The sequence below is a fragment of the Strongylocentrotus purpuratus genome, unplaced genomic scaffold, assembly GCF_000002235.5.
Source record: "Strongylocentrotus purpuratus isolate Spur 01 unplaced genomic scaffold, Spur_5.0 spur5_scaffold_16, whole genome shotgun sequence".
NCBI classification, from domain to species: domain Eukaryota; kingdom Metazoa; phylum Echinodermata; class Echinoidea; order Camarodonta; family Strongylocentrotidae; genus Strongylocentrotus; species Strongylocentrotus purpuratus.
Genome location: NW_022145601.1, coordinates 18,751,064 through 18,773,702, shown reverse-complemented (window position 1 = coordinate 18,773,702; position 22,639 = coordinate 18,751,064). Strand labels below are relative to the sequence as shown.

Below are 22,639 nucleotides of genomic sequence, written 5' to 3'. Positions count from 1 at the left end.
TGCCAATGATGATTGGTGTTGTGCATTAATTGTGCCTGTGCTGTGTAAATGAATTATGCTTACTTGCCAACGTGTACATGAAGCTGTATAGAATGAAATAGACACTCAAATTTAGCTTGAAATGCAATGTAAACTGTATCTGTAATGTTTGGAATTAGAAACTCAAACTGTACCCTCTCATTTCAACGTTTTCCAATTCCATGTTCTAATTCTGATGATAATGAATGAAATTATATCTGATGCCGGGTGTGTCTGCATGGATGCTTATCCTAATTAAAGTCTACTAGAAAATAGTTATTTAGTCTACCGGTATGTGATATATTCATTATCATGACATTGTGCACAGTCTGTATGTTTGGCATGAAGACGAGACATGGGCAGTAACATTAAGAAGGAGATATTATTTTTTTTAACATCCCTGAAAAATATTACCTTCATTCATTTTCCAGGTCAACTAGACAGACCCATTTTCCTGATGATTCTGACTGAGTCTGTTGTCTTCTAGACCTCTACTATCATCATCTGCAACAAAACGCCAAGATATGGTGAAAGGCTTCCTGCGGAGTCCCGAGGGGCTCTTCCAGTTGTCACCGAGCGTCACATTAGTCGGACGAGAGAATTGTGACTTAAACATCCAGGTACGATAAATTTATCTTTATCTAATCTAATCTAAGGGGGTTCCATGGAGTGTGTCCTGCATGGCATGCTTGACTTTTTCATTTAAATCATCTGGACATTTGAAATCTCTTGATACGTCCATTGAATAAAATTATTAATACTGGAAAGATGTGACGTTAGCAGGTTTTCAAGGCTAAATCGCCCCGAGCCCCGTGTATTTTTTTCCCTGGACATTAGAAAGATGCATTTAATAGTCAGTGATATTATCAAAAGAATTTTCCTTGTGGATAAAATAGATGGATAAAAGTCACATGTTGTAAGAGACACAAAGCACACTTTGTCATCTATATTTTCCTTCAAAGCAGAAATCACTCATGAAGATACTGTTAATGGATAAGGTTCTGGTATTGTCAAAAGTGGGAGGTTGGGGGCAGGTTGACTACCGGTATGTAATTGTTAAACAAATTATTGCCACTTTAAAGAGTGTCAGATACAAGTGGTAGATTGAGTTAATGTACAAATGTACGAATAGGATTTTGTCCCCTCTTGCAATTATATGTAATATGGTTATTTTCCCATAATTATGTCCAACTTTTTTGGGCTGAGGAAAAAATAGTACTTTCCAACATTGAAATATATCAGAGCCTTTCTTTAGCTTCTTCTCATTAAAATGTGCTTTATCTTCTTAGATCTTGTGCTTATTAGCAAGAATATCTACTCTAATGTTTTCTCTTTCACCCCTCCCCCCCCCCCCCCATCTTCATTGCAGCTATCGTCAATAGAATTACAGCACGCTGTTATCGAGTACAGCGATGCCGAAAGCTGTTTCGTGATCCAGGACCTGAACACTGCGCATGGAACGTACGTCAACGACTGCCGCGTTCAGAATGCTGCCGTGAGGCTGGCTCCGGGAGACAGTATCAGGTTTGGGTACACGGGATTCCCGCATGAATTGGAGGTGGAAGATGACCAGGTAATTTATGTTGTTTTGTGGATAACATCAAATCCATTTAGATTTAGCTTTTCGATGTTACTGCAATGTGTAGTATATTAAGAATCAAGTTGTATCAAAGAAGTTAGTCATTTGGGATTAAGTAAGCTCAGTGTTATATGAGACCTGGGGGTGTTTCACAAAGACTAAGATTGACTTTCAGTTGGATCTAACTATGGCAGGCCATTCATGCTACTGGTTGCTCTCATCATTGGTCTCTCAATGCAGGGCTCTCAGTGAGAACAATGAGGCTAGACCTGAGTAAAGAAGACACTACTATTATCATTATTATTATTACCCATTTTCTGAATCGTTAGCAGCTGTTGTCTATTCTGTTTTATAGTATTTTGCTTGTACATTTGTTATTCCAATTGTTTATGTAATGTTAAATAGATTTGCATGTTCTTATCCTTGTAAATATGTGTTTTATAGATCAAATGAATTGAACCAAACTGAACCCTTTTCACTGTCTACAAAGGAGCACACTGGAATTTATATTTCATGTTGCAGTGTCATTTTCATTTCAGAATTAACATGTATATTTTATTTGGTTTGTTAGGTATCTTATCCGCCTGTTGGTGGTAATAGGGGTGGAGCCAGGATGATGCAAGAGAGTGTACCCCTCACCGACTACTCCCAGTCCCAGCTCCCATACCTCAACAACCATGCAGGGGGTGACGCCCCTTACGGCCAACCCCAGCAGTCCACCCTCCCTTCCCTGGGAGGGGGCTCATCAGCTGCCCCACCCCCAGCAGTATGGGGGACCCCACCCACAGGCGTTAGTGGGGGTGGGGTGATACCGAGACCCCCCAGAGCCAGACCGACGAGTGCGGGTAACAGGAGGGGGAGCGGAAGTGGACCGGGGACTGGGGGAGGGGTGCATATTGCAAGTCAGAGCCCTACAAACAGCCCTCTCCCACCAAGACGAGGTAAGTCATGCTTTAGATTAACGTGGACTGTTTCCCTATTGAAGTTAAAATATGGATCTTGTAATATCTCTAGGTAGGAGACATAGCTCAATATTCACTCAATTTATTGTATTTCTAACCAGAGGAAATCAAAAGATTTTTTTTTCTCTTTGCCTCTGATGAGGTGTTTATTCAATATTCAAACAATATCATAATTTCGCAATCAGTTAAGCAAAACAATGGAACGTCAATAATACAAATATTTTTGTAAATATAATTATTAATATTTTGTACTTTCAAATGTTCATATATTTTTAGTCTGTGAGTCATTTCTCTCTTAAATAAATCCAATTCAAATCTCTATTATCATACGCATACTCATTACAAATAATAATAATTTTATAAATAGAACAAAAAGCAATCATCATATTAAAAAGATACTCAAAGTGCATATACGCCTGCTCCTGACTGGAGCACTGTGTGTGTAATTGACAGTAATGCCTGTGAGTTTAAGATAGTGATCTTCATAACGATTGTAGGAAACAATCTTATGGCCTTCCTTAGCTTTTAAACACAGAAAATACTTCATGAACAATACCATGACCCTCATGTGAAAGAGACCTAAAGATGCCAGCAAATCTTGTTTGCTCTTAGATGCAAGCAAAATTTAAAATTAAACAATAAACATGTATGACCAACAAAAAAGAGCAAAAATGAATGTAAATTTCTAATGGAATGGGTAGATATCTTACTGAAGAATGATATTTTTCCCGCAATGATAAATATTGTTATGTACTTTATTGTACTGTAATTATGTAGATAAATGCCTAAAGAATTGAATTCCTAAAGGATCCTAAAGGATCATATAGCCTATCAAACATTAAACTTTTGGATGTACCTTTAAGTGATATACTGTGTTTTCATTTAATCTTTGCAGCCGTAACAGGAGGATGGGTTGGTTCAAGTGGAGCTCGAGGTGTAACGTCCACTCAGCAGGTCAATGGCAGTCCTAACACAAGAGCGTCACCGGTCAATGACATGTTAGCTGCTCATGAAAAGGTCAGTCAAGAATCATTTTTATACAAAAGTTTTGGATACAAGTCATTGTAGTCTTCTGGCCTACTCACATGTTGCATCCATTCAACTTGCAATGTCTTGAAGTAATATTCAAAGCTGCTATTCTTTTGGTATAGGATACCAGCATGTAAACACACTGAGAGAAACAAAAATAGTCGACATTACAGTGTACATGATTTTGACATCTATCCCAAAATAATGCCGGGAACACTATGTGGTCATTATTTGGGTTAAATTGCAATGTAGGTTTTGCTGAAGTGTTAATATAAAGAGTTGGTGTAAATGATTAAGATGATTTTGACATGATCCATCACAAGATCTGCTCATGCTTGAAGACCTTCATCACAACACCTGATTCTTTACCATTACCGTCAAGACCTGTCTCGTATGGATTTGATGTCTAAATTTTTTACTGTAGAATTTATGCTTCGTGAATATTATGAAATATATGAATAGATAGGGCTGTCAAGTCCAGGGGGGTGTTTCACAAAGATGCTAAGTTGAACTTAACAATTATGGAAAGCCGTTAGCATCTATGAAAATATTTTGTAAAAGTTATTTTAAAAGGCATACAATGTTGATTCTAATCATTCATATTTCTTATTATCAAGGAGATTTCATGTTCTTGATGTGGAATTTATAAAAAGTCTAAAATACTTGACTTTTCACCTTTGAATATATTTTATTTTGAGGCTACAAATGGCTCTCCATAATTTTAAGTCCAAATTAGGATCTTTGTGAAACACCCCCCAGAGGACGTATCGCATTTTTCACTATGTCCTCATGCTTTTCCCAATCCTCCTTTACTCCACAGGATCAGAGGCTGCTCAGAATGGGTGACGAAATCAACCGACTGGCTGTTTTCGAGGCTGAATCCCAGCGGAAGGACGGGGTCATCGGTCAGCTGCGGTCGGACATGGAATCCTTGGCCATGCAGTCACACCAGGCCCAACAGCAGCAGAAACCTCCTCCGGTAGCCGATACCACGGTCCAGAAGAGACTCAAGGAACTGGAGAAGGATGTCAATCTGAAGCAGCTCGAGGTCAATGCACTGAAGGAAAAGGTCAGTAGGTCACCTATAATGAACTGGTCGCATATCACTTATAAACCTAATGAGAATGAGAACTGTTTTATCGCTCAATGTTGTGCAGGTATTGTTCCTGTGAAATTCTCATTGCTATAAAGTCTGTCAGCTACACCAATTAATATTTTTTCTATATATTCATTTATCTGTAGTTTAAATAACTGTAAAGGTTGTAGAAATATTGAAGACTCAAGAAAACATGTCAAGATAAGATTTTTGTTAAAGGGGAGGGGCGTCATGACCTTGCAGTATAAACTGTGGCAATATGCCAAGATAATCAGAGCAAAAAAATACCACCAGGGGCTTGTAATATAAAAGTTTACCGATAATCAGTAGCAAAAATCAATTGTATCTCCATTCTTGCTACAATTTATTGTATATTACATTGAATTGTATCTTCCTGTAACATCATATTGACAGTACAGTACTACTGATTGTACAGATATGATTGATTGAAAGAGGTAGAACTACTTTTTATGAGGTACAATCAATTGTAACTCGTAAATGAAACAGTGCTCTCATCCTTCAACATTACCTCAAAATTTCCCTGCTTTGCCTTTGACCTTACTTTTCAGAGGAAAAGAAAACTATGTAAACCTAGGGTTTCTCATTATTTTTCTGACGAGAAGGAAGTCTGTGAATGATTGAGCACCTTGTCATTGTAGCATAGATAAAGCCAGAGTGATGATATGATTGGGAGAACAGTGTTGATATTGATGAGGCTGCCTTGGGTACACAAGATATAATTTCTTCTTTGTTTCTTTGTTTCTTCTTCTTCTTCCTATCCTTCTCCTTCCTCTCTTCTTCTTATCATCATTATCATTATCATAATTATTATTGTTATCACAATAATCATCATTATCATCATCATGATCATCATCATCATCATCATCATCATCATCATCATCATCATCATCATCTTCGTCATCATCGTCATCACCATCATCATCATCGTCATCATCATCTTCGTCATCATCATCATCACCATCATCATCATCATCACCACCATCATCATCGTCATCACCAGCATCATCATCATTATCATCATCATCATCATCATCATCATCATCATCATCAGCATCATCTTCGTCATCATCATAATCACCATCATCATCATCACCACCATCATCATCGTCATCATCACCAACATCATCATCATAATCATTATAATTTTTGTCATTATTATTATCATTGTTGTTACAACAGATGTCCAAGATGAGGATGGAGAGCACCGATCCCATGGAGAACATCGCCCACCTGCGCTCCCTGCTCCACCAGCGGGAGCGGGAGCTGGTCTCCCTGCGCCAGGAGGTGGACAAGCTCCGCAAGGAGAAGGGCACCAGCTCCGCCCTGATGACCAAGCTCCAGCGCGACCTCACCACCAAGGAGGGCAGCATCTCCAGGATGAGGGGCGAGGTGGAGCTCCTCAAGAAGGAGCTGAGGGAGAAGGAGGTGGCCATCTCGGCGCTGGCCGCCAAGTTCTCCCGCATGAGGGAGACCAAGAAGCACGAGGAGGAGCTGGCGGCAAGGAACAAGGAGGTGGTCACACTCAAACATGTAAGGACACTCTTTAACCCTCCCAAGTTATTAATCTAATTCACAACATCCTCATTTTGTCCAATAATCATTGAAAGTTCTGAATGAGAATGTGTAAGCTGTCACACTTAAACATGTGGGGACACTTTTAACCCTTTTATTTTATTCATCTAATTAAAAACTCAAAAGTACATCCTCATGGAGTTAAGAGTGGTGAATGAGAATGTGTGAGCTGTCTAACTTAAACATGGAAGGACACTTTCATTCTTATTCCTTTCTGTGAATTTACCAAGTACAACCTTCTACGAAGTTCCAAGTATACTGTACATTCACATTTGCATTAACTTTTTACCCTTGCAAAATTATGTTGAATATCTGTGTGGTATTGATGCTGAAATGTCTGCTTACATGATTACATTATCACATAAAATTGGAAATGCACACATGTACCTTTATAAATTTGAGTTTTGTTATCAAACTCATTGGAATTAGATGATACTAAGCTACAGTAGCATTTGAAATCGACTAAATTTCAATCGTCTCCAAATAAAGATGTGTTGTAATAGAGGAAGGGTCTACAGACATTTAGTTATATTCATACTAATTTTTATCCATTTGATTGTTTTCTCTGCTATATTTGTTTTAATCATTACTTCTCTCTTCATTATTCATCTTGTGTTCCTTCTATCTGTCTATCATTGCTTGAATGGAGTGTAGTCTCAGCTCGAGACTGCCTTAGAATCGTATCAGAAAACACTGTTTGCGCGAGACACTGAATACTTCAGCTTAAAGACTGTAAGTTAATAAACATGTCCCGAAGCATCATGTCAAAGATCCCAAACAGTCACACACTAGTTGCATCATCAGTGATTTCAAGTATGGTATTATTCCCAGGGAATCTATTCAGGGCCTCTAGTCCATATCTTTACGGGCCTGGTCCTAGCCCATGTTCCAGGGTCCTTGTCCTTACATTAAAGAAGACAGCAACTAACCGGTCTTTGAAAACAAATGACCTGTTGGAAGTCCAGTTTTGTTAAAAAGGGTGTTTACATAAAAAAAACATGTATCAGCTCGTATTTGCATTTCATTACCCGAGTCTCAAATCTTCATAATACCGGTAGTCTTGATTTTCAGATTTTGAGTAGAAGACTCCTATTTATATACCACTCAAAGTGAAGAACTTGTTGAGCTTTAAAACAAAAAATTGTACCAAATTTACAAAAGTAGCACACATATTTCTAGAGTTGTTACCACTTTTATTATTTTTGGGGTAGTGAATATTTTTACCTTGGAATTGTCCAGATGAGTCTTATTAAAAAATTATTCTCGATATCTGGGGTTTTGCTCAGGGTATTAAAATGTATGGTACACACCCCAAATCTAAAGGAAATTTCTCGAGGTGTTTGATACGTGATAGCAATGTCACAACTATCCTATTCCTACACAATTACAGTATTCCATACCATACTTGAAAGCATTGAATGATTAATGTTAGTTCACCAAAGCTGCATGCTGCATATATATTGTTCAATCCATGTCATAGCATAGTCAAAATTACCTGTAGTATGTATTCTTTTCAAAGCTGATTTATATATTTACTTTCTTCATAGCCTTCATAGATTCCCATTTAAAATGCAACTGTTTCTGCAACATATTCCAGAAATATGATTTACAATCACATACATGTTAAATATCACATCTCAAAATAGTTCCCTTGTAATTTTTGTTTTGATATTCAAAAAGATATGCAACATTATGATTGCCATAGTAGAAATCACAGTTCATTCACATAAAATCCAATGAAACTTTGCATGAAGATATTGTCCGTAACAAACCAAACTTTATTGCTTTTCAAATGCAGCAATAAGTGTTGTGTAAGGCCCACACTAGGGAAAATATGAAAGGCCATTTGTCCATGGTCACTGCAAAAGTATTGTTAAATTTTAGTCTAGTAAATTGTGATTAAACTTTGAACTGGTAGAGTTTTAAAAAACTTCTATAAGTTGTTAGAATGATATACTTTAATTCTAGTACTCTACCATAGCTATTCTATCATATGGCAAAAGCAGGAATCATTTTGATTTTAAACAGATTGATGAATTTTCTCATTTTATGCTTCAAACTAAATTCCTTTGCCTGAAACTCTCTGTTATCTTCTAATTTAAATAATCATGAAAATACATTTATGCATGATTGAACCATAAAAGGAGACTTCCAACAGGTTTAAACGCTTTCTTGAATCTAGCGTCTCATCCAGTAGCGACAAACAGTTAGGTTGTTAAGGAATTAGCTCTAAGTCTTGTCTTTGTTTGAGAATCGGCTGGGTAAATACGAGACAATAGAGGGCTGGTAAACAAACCCATCTTGTAGTCTGTAGACATAAAGCACTTGTGAATTTTATAAGGCATGACTTTTGAATGTCTACTTGGTGTTTTGTTTGAATTAAGAGCATCGAATGGGGGGGGGGGGGGGTGAAAGGAAATCAAAAGTCTTTTTTTGTGCATGTTTAGCAGGTCTGTGATGTATTAGAGTGTACAGTGGCATTTGTTTGTAGAAGAATACTCTCACTAAGAAATTTTTACTGTATAACCAGCATATACAATTCAAAATCTTCATTGTTTTAGTATTTATAGCAATTTAAAAATTCCCTTTCTATTTCCTTTCATTTGATTATCTAAATACAAATGTGTTTATTGTTAACTCATCATTTCCATACTCTGGTAAAATCACGTTTATTTTATAAGGTTTGCAAAAAATATTTTGAAGAACAAAAAAAAAACTTGTTTTATTTGATTGAATTAAGTTTTGTTATCTCAAGAAAAATTGTCAATTAAGATACAGGCTGTACTCAATTTAAATTTATTTCATTGTGTAAGTGATATTGTAATCCTGTATGGTAATAAGTGTTTAATGTGCATGTAAAAGTTAGAGAGTTTGGTATGCTTGGTGAAAGTCGTATTGTTGCTTCACTTGCTCTGCAAGTATATGCATCAAAATAGATGGAATAGAGGATGTACATGTAATGTTAAAGTCATATTTCATTGTGTAGTCTATTTTTTCTTTGCTATACTGTTCGTCTGAATGGTGCATTTGTGTTGTTCTCATTGCCTTGTTTTTGTTAGCTCTTAAGAGTATGTCTGATGTATTATCTTTTGTCACGTCATATGTGTTCATGAAATGTGGTGATATTTAAGAAATAAAAAAACATAACGCATGTATGTGGAGTAGTTTAGTAAATAAGAATTACTTTTTTTATAGAAAAATATGTCACGCCATTATTTTTTTCTTTCCTCAGGTGTCATTGCTTCTTTATTTTTCATTTTAAAAATACATGATTTTGTGATAATCTTCAACATCTAAAAAACATGGCCTGCATTTTTGTACATGAATAGTACCATATTTCATATCTTGCTTATTTGTTGAAAGAAATTTCTGGCTTGCTTCTTACACTTAGTAGATGTTTCTAGACAAAGCCTGTACTGTTTTGAAGATTATTTTAGTGTTATAGTAGAAATAGAATATATTTCTGGCTTCAGTCATTCATTCTTCGTATAGTTTCATTAAAATGATTGCAGATTCATTTTGTATGATTCAACACTTTCCATTTCATTGTGTATTCATACCTACATGTGTCTTTTTATATCATGCAAAAATTTTGTATATTGAAATTAATGAGATCGACTTATTAAATAGAAATGATACTAGTGCTAATTGTGTAATTTTCATCCAAATTCTGAAACGTTTACACCCTTTCAGTAGTAACACTATTAGACGGGACAGATAAAAAAGACATTATCCGTTAATGGCAAGATTAAACCATTATTAGGTGTCAAAGATGGGATATTATACTCTAGAGACAATGGTTGACAAAGTCAATTTGTTGAGAGTGATTGACACCATGATAAGAACACACTTCATAATGTTTCGATGTATGAACTTTGATGAACTTTGTATTTTTAATTGATTTATTGATATTTTTATAGAAATTGAAAGGTGCCGAGAGCAAGGTCGAGGCACTCACGAAACAGACCGCTGAACAGAAAGAGGAGATTGATAAGTTAACAGCTCAAGTTGAAGATGAATCAAAGGTCAGTATAATGATAATGTAAATATTGATGGAGTTATGAATGACTGTAGGAATACATTTGGATTAAGGGTGGGAGGGTGGGGGAGGGGGGGGGGGTTAGCATTGGAAATAAATTCTTATGTAAAATACTTATTAAAAAACAATAATTTTTTTTTTTTAAATCAGTGAAGAATAATAATTGATATAAATGTTCATTTTCATAGATTGAACAAAAATTGCAAACCCTAGTCGGGAGTGCGGATGGGACACTCTTTTAAAGTTCCAATTTTAATGTTCATTATTGTATTAAATAAAATTACAACTACACTAAATATTGAGATTATACCCTGCCTTTTAGAAAAAAAATCAAGAAATTCCTTCTGTTACTTAATGAGAGGGTGTAAAACACTGATAGAATGCCATAGAAAATTTAAACAAAGAAGAGTAAAAGAAGCGTATTTAAAAGTGCTTGTTTTTTCATTACAATTATTATGATTTTTATGGATATTGTATTTTTAACTTTTGTGCATGACCAATATCTTTTAAAACAACATTTGAATTGACTTTGAATGGAACTGAATTCTAGTATTATTATACATTTAAGTTTTTTACATGTCATTCATGTGATATTCATTTCCCTTTTCTCTCTCTCTCTCTCTCATACTTCCCACAATGATAGACAAAACAGAGGTTTAAAGATGAGAAGGAAGACATGAAGAAGAAATTCCTGGAGTCTCAGAGATTAGAGAAGCAAGCCAGAGTAGACATCGACCAAGCTAAGAAACAGGTAAGTCTCTTAAGACATTGTTCAAAGTTGTATATCTAATATCTAATTGGTACTTTAATGTAGAGGTGTCGTGATTGAGTGGATATGTCACCGGACTGTGGATCACAGGGTCCGCGGTTCAAGTCCCGCCGCTGCACTAATGTCCTTTGGCAAGACATTAATCTACATTTGCCACACACTCGACCCAGGTGAGGTTAATGGGTACCTGGTAGGATAACTCCTTGAAATGCACTTTGCGCTGATAATGGCTGCCGAAGCTATAGCTAGGGTAATAATTTCCAAAGCTCTTTGGAAGCTCATAGGGAAGTTATAATGTAAAATGCGCTATACAAGAACAGACTATTATTATAATTATTATTATTCAAGAACAGGGTAAAGCTGTCCCCTGATTAGAATGTAAAGATTTATTTACAGAAGTGTTATTAAAACAATACTTGTCAATAGCACTCTATCTGCAAATGCTGTGGTGCTCAAGGAGTCTAGCAAGGAGTCTAGTAGTCCCCCTTTTTCTTCTGAGCTAAATCTCAGTTCTCAAAGCATATGAGGGATTTCTGCCTACCAGGTTCCCAGTTATGACACCCGGGTCAAGAGTGGCAACTGTTGATTAATGTCTTTACCAGAGGTTATAGATACACTGGAACGATCCAATGATTTAAAGCCCCACTGCACTACTTGTAGCTACTTGCGCCCTATATACAACAAACAATGCATAATCGGTGCCATTGGTCCCCCATGATCCTCTTTTTCTAATGTTAATTGATTTGATGAAATAACCACCTGCCAGTGACCATGCAGGGAGGTCTAATCCCTCCTGTTCACTAGTATTGATGGTCTTAAAGGTTTGTGGATAGTGAGTGTTCAGATTTCAAATATAATTCGTTCTAAATTGCTGTCTTAATTTAGCTGGAGCGCTTTAGACAAAGGGTCATGCAGACGACTTTCTCGGCTCCGGGATTCCGTGTGCCTGACGACGAATCGACCGTCACGGACGACAGCCTCTTGGAGACGATGACCAAGCTCATCACGGAACGCAACGAGGCGAAGAACAAGTTGCGAGAACTCAAAGACACCATGAAGGGTCTGGAGACATCGAGCAAGGAGACTAAGTCTAGCCACAAGACACTCAAGCAACATCTGATAGCTGCGGAGGTGAGTTGCATTCTCATTTTAAAGATTTATTACAAGGTCTTTCTAGGTTTGAGAGTTTAACATAGTCATATTTTATATAAACCATGAGTTGCTTTGATGCTTAATTTCACCTTTTCTATGCAGCACGACAAACAAAATACGTTAGGTACAAATCAACAAAAACTCAAAACAAAACAAACAAAGTTTAAAAAAAAAAATGGCTGATGGAAATTTTCATACTTGCATCTGAAATGAAGAAGAGGGAGTAGAGTCGAAAGGTGAACTCCATTTCGATGATGATAATATTAACATGTTTTAGGGATTTTTTTATGAACTTGATTAAGTACCAAATTTGCGGCAAAACCACTTTGAACAGAGGTTTATAATGAATTATTAAAGGGAGATGGTCGTCAGTTTCCATATGCAGTAGGTCATAATTAGCCAACACCAGACTTGGTGGAAATACCATTAAAGGTAAAGACCAGTATTGGAAACGCCCCAGTTTTAAAAAATGAAATGGAAGCTCTCATTACCAATCATGTGAAAGAATATGTTTTGAATAATACATGATGATAAAAAATTTGCCGGGAAACCGCCTGCTAATTCATATATTGGTAAATTTGTTTCTCTCATGGTCTGTGAGAGATATAGGGTAGTCCCATATATATCTTTCTGTGTATAGTGCTTGTAACTTTACGAAGAATGGGCCAAATTTCTTATCATTTTGATGATTCCAGAACCTTGCAGATGCTAGATGCTAGATGATCAACCTTTTCTGATCGATTCCACGTTTCTTTCACAATGCAATCGCATGACCATAACTGGTCTTTACCTTTAATGGGTGTACGAGTCTTACACACAACAAACCAGTGGTCCCGTTTAATGTTATTAACATTTTGTTATTTTTACGATTTTTCAGAAACGTCTTGAAGAAGGAGGCAGAACATGTTCCCACATTCGTAACGAGATCAAGCTCCTCCAGTCGGTCACCGTGGATGAATCCTTACAGAACGTCAAAGACACCATCGCTATGATGCTCCAGAATGAGTTGGCATGGCAACAGTCGTTTGAGACCACCCTGGAGAAGTGTGGCTTTGACATCAAGACTGGTGGCAAAGGTAATAAAGATTGCTTTAAGCATTGTTGAAATAACTTTACTTTTCTTTACATTTAATGACAATTTAATGAATTGGAATACTATTTTATTATTCCTCATTTCTTAGGTATTATATCCATAAGAGCATATATTTAAATACCTTAAAGCTTTGAAATAAAGTTAAAGCTAAAATTGCAATTGCATAGTGAAAGAAACGTTGTGAAATCGATCAGAAAAGGTTGGTCATCTAGCATAGATGTACTGCAAGGTTCTGGAATCATCAAAATTATAAGAAATTTGGCCAAGTATTCATAAAGTTAGAAGCACTGTACACAGAAAGATGTATATGGGACTACACACACGTGCGCGGCACATGCATTTGTATCTCTCAACAGTATATAGATATACTAATTTACCAAATATATCAATTAGTAGGCGGTTTCCCGTCAAAATTTTTATCGTCATGTAATATTCAAATGATTTTCCATGATTGGTATTAAGAGCTTCCATTTCATTTTTTGAAATTGGGGCGCTTCCAATACTGGTCTTTACCTTTAAAGATGCGCTAAATCTATGTATGAATTCAATACAACTTTACAGAGGGCTGAAGAATAAATAAACACTGCAATTTTTGTTTGTTGATGGTCCCTGTATTTATTTCACTGGATAATGTGAAACTAATGTAAAATTTTAAGAACAGATTGTAGGAAGATATCTTTGTGTTAGAATTTGGTGACACTTTTTGACCAGAATACAAGATCCAAGAGTTAAGGAAAAAGTCAGGGCTGACGTGTTCGAAGCAACGTGAGAAATTCATGTTAACTTTGTGGTTAAAATTTTATTATGGTTTAATTTAATTTATTACTCTATAGACTCAAGCCAGTTAATTCAGGCTTCTTCCTCTTCTTCTTCCAGTATAGTACAGTCCGCCATTGGCGTATTATCGTACCTTGTGCTTGTCAAGTGCCGAGTGTACAGTGCAAGTAAAAAGGCTCTACAAGAATTCTATGTACAGTTAAAGTCTAATTTATTAGTCACTGAAGATCATCTGTGTATAAAAGATTTTTGAAATAAATTGTAGGCCTTGGTACATTCTAGTATGGGAATAATAATTCCTCAGAGAAACTTGAATAATTGTAAAACAGCATATTAAGAATGAAAAGGAAATGCACAATATTTACAAATTAATTTGTTTGGGCCATATTGCAGATCTTCAAGCCCACATCGATAAACTGAGAGACCAGGCTAACAAGGAGAAGAAACTGAAGGAGGAGATTCAGATGAGCGTCGACACCATGTCATCGGGGGTCAGATCGGAGATGGAGAGGAAGCTGGAGAGACAGAAGATGGAGCATGAAGAGACGATGAAGTTCACCATGGAAAGAGTCAAATTAGAAAGTAAGACCATTGGATGATTTGGAATGATAAGTGTGATAACGATGGTAGTAGCAGTAATAGCAGTCGTGTTGAATATAGAGAGAAAGTTTATAACAATGGATATCATAATAATAATAATGTTAATAATATTCAGTTCTTGTATAGCGCATAATATGTTATGAAATAACATATTATGCGCTTTCAAAGAGCTTTGCAAATTATTACCCTAGCTTTGCTGACAATGTGGGATTAAGATTATGACTTTGATAATGATAATGATGATGATGATATCAATAGTGATTATATGATAAAGTAGAGAAATGGAAAATGGATAGAATGATCATATATATGATGAGAGTATTGTTGATAGTAATGGTGATGATGATAATTGTATTAGTGTTGATGATTACAACTAAGAATTCAATATGGACAGACTTGAAATAGAAAGTAAGACCAATAGATAATTTATTATTTAAATAATAATTATGATGACAATGAGGATGATGATGGTGAGGATAATGATGATAAGGTTTATTATTATCATTGTGATTAATGATGATGATGATGATGAAGATAATGATATTAATGGTGGTGATGACAATGGTGATAATGATATTGATGATTATGGTGATGATGATGATAATAATAATGCTATTAGTGATGATGATTACAATGATGGATATGATGGTAATGATGATAAGTATTATTATTATTATGATTGATGATGATGATCATTACTAAAAAGGGTAAGCTATTGATAGTTGCACTTATGAAAATGATTGTCATAATAACAACAATAAGGCCAGTAATGCTGTTGGTGAAAATGATGGTAATGATAACATAACAATAATTGTTCTAACATGAACATTATGACAACAACATGACTGCAACTTTTGCAGTTATCTAAATCATATTAATTTATCAACTAACTATACAATCCTTAATCAGGTGTCAAAGAAATGCAAACAGCCGTTGAAGAAGCAAGACAATCTGAGAAGACGAGATTGGAGGAGACTTTGCAGTCAGAGAGACAGAAGGTACAACATCAAGAGCAGAGCCTGGAGCAGCTCAGACAGGTATGAATGAAAAGTAGATTTGGAGATAAGAAGATGAATGGATGGATGGATAGATAGATAGATGGATGGATGAATGGATTGATAGGTGGATGGATGGATGCATGGATGGAGGGAGGGAGGGAGGGAGGGAGGGAGGGAGGGAGGGAGGGAGGGATGGATGGATGGATGGATTGGTGGATGAATGGATGAATGGATGGAGGGAGGGAGGGAGGGAGGGAGGGAGGGATGGGTGGATGGATGGATGGATGGATGGATAGAGGGATGGATGGATGGATGGATGGATGGATGGATGGATGGATGGATGGATAGAGGGATGGATGGATGGATGGATGGATGGATGAATGAATGGATGAAAGATGGGTAGATGGATGAATGAATGGATAGATGGATGGATAGGTGGAAAGACTGTTGATTGGATGGATGGATGGATGGATAAATGAATGAGTGACTGAATAGATGAATGAAAGTCAGAAGTACAAGCACAGTTAAGAATATATATTGTATAGAATAGTAGAACATTATGACAAACAGGAGAAACTGTAACGATTGTTAAATATTTATATCTAACAAGTTTGCTAAACAAAATCATAAGAACTCAAAACAAGACAATTTGTGCTGATATAGGGATAATGCTGCTTATGATAATTAAAACTAATGTTATGGATGGATGTTAAAATGAAATTAATTATGTTGGGTTGAAGGGCTATAATATGTTTAAGATACCATGCAGATATATATATATATATATATATCTCTTTTAATTTACTTGGTGATAATCACTAGTTTAAATAAGTTAACATCTGTTTTGTTTTGTTTTGTAGGCTCTGACAGAAAGAGGTACAGATGATGAGAAATATGTCACCATGGAGAAGAGTCTGAAATCACAAATCGAAGAACTCCAGAAAGAAGAGGTAAGAATTCTTCTCAGATCCAAGTGTTTTCATTTCGGAAGTCAACATGCACATCAAATATTACATTGGAAATCTATGTTTGTGTTTACATATAGTAATAGTTGATTATAGTATAAATTATTAGACATGGACTATGTAGTAGGAGAGCATGATAGAAAATAGGTGGATATAATGATAAAATGGAAGATAAAAGTAATACTAGGAGGAAAAAGATGAAGAGAAGGAAAATAGTAGATATAGAGAAATAGAAGCAAGACAGAGAGAGAGACAGACATACAGAGGTAGAGAGAGAGAGAGAGAGAGAGAGAGAGAGATAGGGAAATAGGGAGAGAGAAGCGAAAGTAATTTGGAAAAAGAAAAAAAAAGAAGAGATTGATGGAAATTGAAAGAGAACAAGAAAGATCGGAGGGTAAACAAAAGAGGGGGAGAAAGAGAGAAAAGGGAAGAGAGAGAGAGAGAGAGAGAGAAGGAAGGTGAAAGAACGAGAGAAAGAAAGGAGAAAGAGGATGAGAAAGAGAGAGAGAGAGAGAGAGATTTATCATGAATCCTGTAACATCAGCTATATTGATTCAGAAAGACCAGCAACGAATATAAACAATGAAATGCACCTTACCATCACTATCACCCAAATAATAGAACCATATGCGATTTTAATTGAAAGTTGGGGCAATCTATCAATGTCACATAAACATGTCATCGATCTTGGCTCAACTACATATCAACTATGGGTGCGTTTAATCGACACTTTTTCACCCTAGAATCACGGTTTCTAAAGACGTTTAGTTTAAAACGCAATGCGTTCAAGCAATTTTTTTGTCGGTCGTAAAAATAAACGTGTTTGAAAACACAAACATGAAACGCTGAAAAAGATGCGTTTTGTATCATGATTCTGCAGAATCACGGTCGCTAAAATTTGATTGAACGGACGGAGTTCTCAATCATGATTGTATGACGGAGCCTGTTCCGGTTTGGGCAAAAACCGCGCGCCTGCTTTTCATGCAATTTGCGTTTACTATACCATGCTCTTTATCGTGGCCTGTTCCGTTATGTTATACCTTGTTTTCCTTCTATCTTTTTCTCTTTCCGTCTTTCCTTATGTTATTCTTTGTTTCTTCCTTCTATTCTTATGTTATTCTTTGTTTTTTTCCTTCTATCACCTTCTCTTATGTTATTCTTTATTTTTATAATTCTATCACTTTCTCTTTTGTTATTCTTTGTTTCTTCCTTCTATTTTTGATGTTAATCTTTGTTCTTTTCCTTCTCTCAGCCTTTCTTATGTAATTCTTTGTTTTTATAATTCTATCACTTTCTCGTTTGTTATTCTTTGTTTCTTCTTTCTATTCTTATGTTAATCTTTGGTTTTCCCTTCACTCACATTCTCTTATGTTATTCTTTGTTTTAATCAGTCTATCACTTTCTGTCTTTCCTTATGTTATTCTTTGTTTCTTCCTTTTATTCTTATGTTATTCTTTGTTTTTTCCTTCTATCACCTTGTCTTATGTTATTCTTTGTTGTTATAATTCTATCAATTTCTCTTATGTTATTCTTTGTTTCAATTATTCTATCACTTTCTCTTTCTGTCTTTCCTTATGTAATTCTTTGTTTTAAGCATTCTATCACTTTCTCTTTCTGCCTTTCCTTATGTCATTCTTGTTGCTTCCTTATATCACATTCTCTTACGTTATTCTTTGTTTTAATAACTCTATCACTTTCTCTTTCTGTCTTTCCTTATGTTATTTTTTGTTTCTTCCTTCCATCACCTTCTCATTCTTTGTTTTATTATTGCGATCTATGCTCAAAACAGCAGTCGACAGTCGGCCGTAAACAATTCCAAAAAGCGCGCGCCAAAGTTGACCTATACTTCCTGGGTCAAACTGCGAGTGTGACGCGAAGTGGCTGGGCTCGAAATGAGCTAGAATCAGCGTTGATAAAAAATCGCTTGAACGCTAACCACAGTGACCTTGTTTTTTGTAATGGCGTTTTGATTTGTGATTCATGTTTGTGATTCTAGCTTCGAAAATTCGATTGAACGCACCCTATATTGATCTGAATAGACAGAAATAGAACATAATAAATGTAGTACAGCTGCAACGACAAGGTCACCTGAATTATAGATAATGGAACCATTCATAAAGTGAAATGAAGTTGACATTTCTATGGCTGTCACATATACATGTTTTCTTAACATTCTAAATGATATCCGTGGTTTGTGACACCACTTTCTGTAGAACACCTGCCATGATTGATTAGGAATGGAGCCATACATTTTAATGAAAAGACCAGTTCACATATATGTCTGCAATTGTATAACTTTAATTCTTTCTTAAAGCCCCACTGCACTACTTGTAGCTACTTGCGCCCTCTATATAGCAAACAATGCCTAATCAGTGCCTGTTCGTCCCCCATGATCCCCTTTTTCTTATGTTAATTGAAAGCTGATTTGATGAGATAACCACCTGCCAGTGACCTTGCAGGGAGGTATTTCCCCCCTGGCCAAACTAGTACAGACGAGCTTTAACATTTATTGTGATTCTTGCCAAAGTTTAATTTGCATAAAGTTGATGTTGCTTTCAAGGTAAACCTCAAGAAAGCTATGTGTTATTAAAGTTAAAGACCAGTTATGGTCATGCGATTGCATTGTGAAAGAAAACGTTGTGGAATCGATCAGAAAAGGTCATCTAGCATAATTGGTGTATAGCCTACTGCAAGGTCATGGAATCATCAAAATGATAAGAAATTTGGCCCAGTCTTGATAAAGTTACAAGCACTGTACACAGAAAGATGTATATGGGACTACCCCCACACATGCGTGATATGTGCGTTATATCTATCAGGTCCAAATAGATATAATAATTTACCAAGTATATCAATTAGTAGGCAGTTTCTTGGCAAAATTTGTATGATAACGTATTGGTCAAAACATATTCTTTCACATTATTGGTAATAAGAGCTTTCATTTAATTTTTGAGAGGGGGGAGTTTCCAAAACTGGTCTCTACCTTTAACACTGACCTTTGATAAGTTATTATAGGATTGAAATGTACACTGAAGATCACAAATGTGAACTGGTCTTTTCCAAGGACACACCTCTAAACTACAAATGCCCTAGCTGGCCATTAACGCCAGTATGCTAATTAATTGTACAAGTCCAACCCTGAATATTAATGAGCATCATCCATCAATGATAGGGCATCGGTGGTAATTGGATGGGAGTATGGTTGCCATGGTAACAGGCTTCTGTATCCATTTGCCATTCTGCATCACTTGCCGATGGTGAATGGGAGTGTGGAAGTGTGGCTTTGACAATAGAATATGCTTCAGTTATTCTCTCGCTGGAAAGAAGTAGTTTTTTTGTGAACTTTGACAATAGGATATGTTTTAGTTATTCTTTTGCTGGAAAGATCTTGTTTTGATGTGAACTTTTGATCAGTGTGGAATAATCTTGTAAGTAATGTGTATGTGAGGAATATATTGTTATGAATGGGTCGCTTCATTTAAAGGTAGAGACGGTGACTTTAGAGAAGACATTTTTAAAGGATTTGAAGTTGGTCGAAAATTACAGAAATTCTTGTAAGCAGTGCACACGTTTGTACGAAAGAAATCATTACTATTTTCACATAAGTTGTCTTCTATTGTTTGATTTATTTCTTATATATTACCTTCTTTTTCATCTCGATTACAAAAATATTCCTTTTAGCTATCTTGATTCAGATATACCATATCCGTAACTGCTTCTAAAGCATCATGAAGACTATCTATTTACATTTGTTTATTATTTTTAATTATTTCTTAGTGATTACAAAGGGAACTTGTATTTTACAAAACAGTCTTCAGTTACACAATTTCTTGTTTTTGTTAAAGATATGTATTTAATCTATCTTCTAGTTTGTATTTAAGTGTATGGTTATTCCTATTAGTGATTTTGTTTTGTTTTGTGTGTGAAATGAACTATGAAATGTAGACTCCTCCACTATGTTTCACCACTGTGCCAATCTTAAATGATTTATTTGAATAATTGTATAATCATTTATTGTATATTTGGTTAAAGGTAAAGACCAGTTATGGTCATGCGATTGCATTATGTAAGAAACGTTGTGGAATCGATCAGAAAAGGTTGATCATCTAGCATCTAGCATCTGCAAGGTTCTGGAATCATCAAAATGATAAGAAATTTGGCCCATTCTTTGTAAAGTTACAAGCACTATACACAGAAAGATGTATATGGGACTACCCTATATCTCTCACAGACCATGAGAGAAACAAATTTACCAAATATATGAATTAGTAGGCGGTTTCCCGGCAAATTTTGTATCATCATGTATTAGTCAAAACATATTCTTTCACATGATTGGTAATGAGAGCTTCCATTTCATTTTTTGAAATTGGGGCGTTTCCAATACTGGTCTTTACCTTTAAAACATTATCTTATAGAATTTGTATACAGTATATTGCATATTCATTTGATTATGTTATATTATGTGGAAAAAATAAAGGAATTTTTAAACTGAACCGACCTGAACTGGAAAAAAAGTGAGAAAAAACCCCCAAAACAAATATTTTCACTGCAATAATCTCCCCTTCAATCTTGTTACCTAACAGAGCAGGCTGAGGGAGGAACTCAGTCTCCACCAGGAGCAGCACAAGAGCTCCGCCTTGAAGGTCGAAGGTCAGGTGACGGAGATGCTGGAGTCCCACGAGAAGCAGGCAGCCGGGTTCAAGGAGCAGATCCGCCAGCACGCCCTGACCATCGTCTCCTTGGAGGAGAAGGCTAAGAAGACACAGAAGGAGCATCAGGCCTCCAGGAAGGAGGCCAAGGAGCTGGAGAAGAAACTTGAAGGTGAGTCCAGGAGGAATTGTTTCACAAAGATCTTAAGTTGAACTTATCTCTAAGTTCCAATTATGAAAAGCTACAAGTTGTTTGTCAACGATCATGAGTAAGAACATGTCTTTTCAAATCTGACTCATTTAAAAACTATTTGTCTTGTTGGCTTCGTGTATTATGTAATAATTTATTTCCAGTGTAACTCTTTGCAGTGTAGATGTTAATTTCAGATAACATCTCAGATTTTGTCTACTTCAAATTTGTATTGCTATTGATATAATGTTGAATCAGCTGTCAGCAACTTGAGATTGATTGAATTCTGTTTACTCAAACTGATGATATGAGGGGGGTGTTTCACAAAGATCCTCAGTTGAACCTATCTTTAAGTTGGATTTAACAATTATGGAAAGCCGTTAGCATCTATGAAAATATTTTCTAAAAGTTATTTTAAAAGGCATCAAATGTTGATTCAAATCATTCATATTTTCTATTATCAAGGAGATTTCATGTTCTTGATGTGGAATTTATGAAAAGTATGAAATACTAGAATTTTTGCTTTTGAATATATTTTATTCTAAGGCTACAAATGGCTCTCCATAATTTTTAAGTCCAATTTAAGAGTTAAGTTCGACTCCCATTAACACGAGTATCCTAGCAACAGTTACCAGTCTTATCTATATACTCTTCCTATCATTGATATTTCTTGTATAATTATCATTATCATATAAGCACTTCCCAGCTTTGTCAAATCCCTTATCTCTAAGTTTTGTTTGTTCAGTCATTAGCCTCCTATACTAAGGTCAGTGATATGATCTATATCTACAGTCTAAAGTGTGAAATATCAAGGAGTAGTTTGAAGCATTTGTTTATTGGTAACCATGCAGTATTTTTTAATTGGAAATGGTAACGGTTTGTTTAAAAGATTTTTATGATGGATGATTTGAAACCTTCAAGACGTACATTGCCTCCCATTGAAGCAACTTTAAAAAAAAATGAATTCACGATTTCTGCAGTTCAAACCAAGCAAGTGGAGGAGGAATTGAAGAGAATCAAGGCTTCTTCCCGGCCAAGCCTGTCATCGTAACTCAACCATCTGCAGAGGTACCGGCCCTTCAACACGCCATCAACCTGATCAAGTAAGACATTGAAAAATGTATAATATG

At 35.8% G+C, this 22,639-nt stretch overlaps 1 protein-coding gene across 1 annotated transcript in view; it reads left to right on the top strand.

The window, feature by feature from the left end:
- The first annotated feature begins 479 nt into the window (after window positions 1-479).
- The window catches only part of LOC583402 (forkhead-associated domain-containing protein 1), a 34,088-nt gene continuing 11,928 nt past the window's right edge, over window positions 480-22,639 (top strand). Inside the window, 15 exon segments of the mRNA XM_030987443.1 lie at window positions 480-638; window positions 1,388-1,591; window positions 2,169-2,538; window positions 3,455-3,576; window positions 4,409-4,657; window positions 5,885-6,235; window positions 10,198-10,302; window positions 10,960-11,067; window positions 11,971-12,216; window positions 13,115-13,313; window positions 14,501-14,689; window positions 15,617-15,744; window positions 16,566-16,655; window positions 21,254-21,495; window positions 22,490-22,612. Coding sequence (XP_030843303.1) covers window positions 543-638; window positions 1,388-1,591; window positions 2,169-2,538; window positions 3,455-3,576; window positions 4,409-4,657; window positions 5,885-6,235; window positions 10,198-10,302; window positions 10,960-11,067; window positions 11,971-12,216; window positions 13,115-13,313; window positions 14,501-14,689; window positions 15,617-15,744; window positions 16,566-16,655; window positions 21,254-21,495; window positions 22,490-22,612 — 2,822 coding nt within the window. The 5' untranslated portion in view covers window positions 480-542.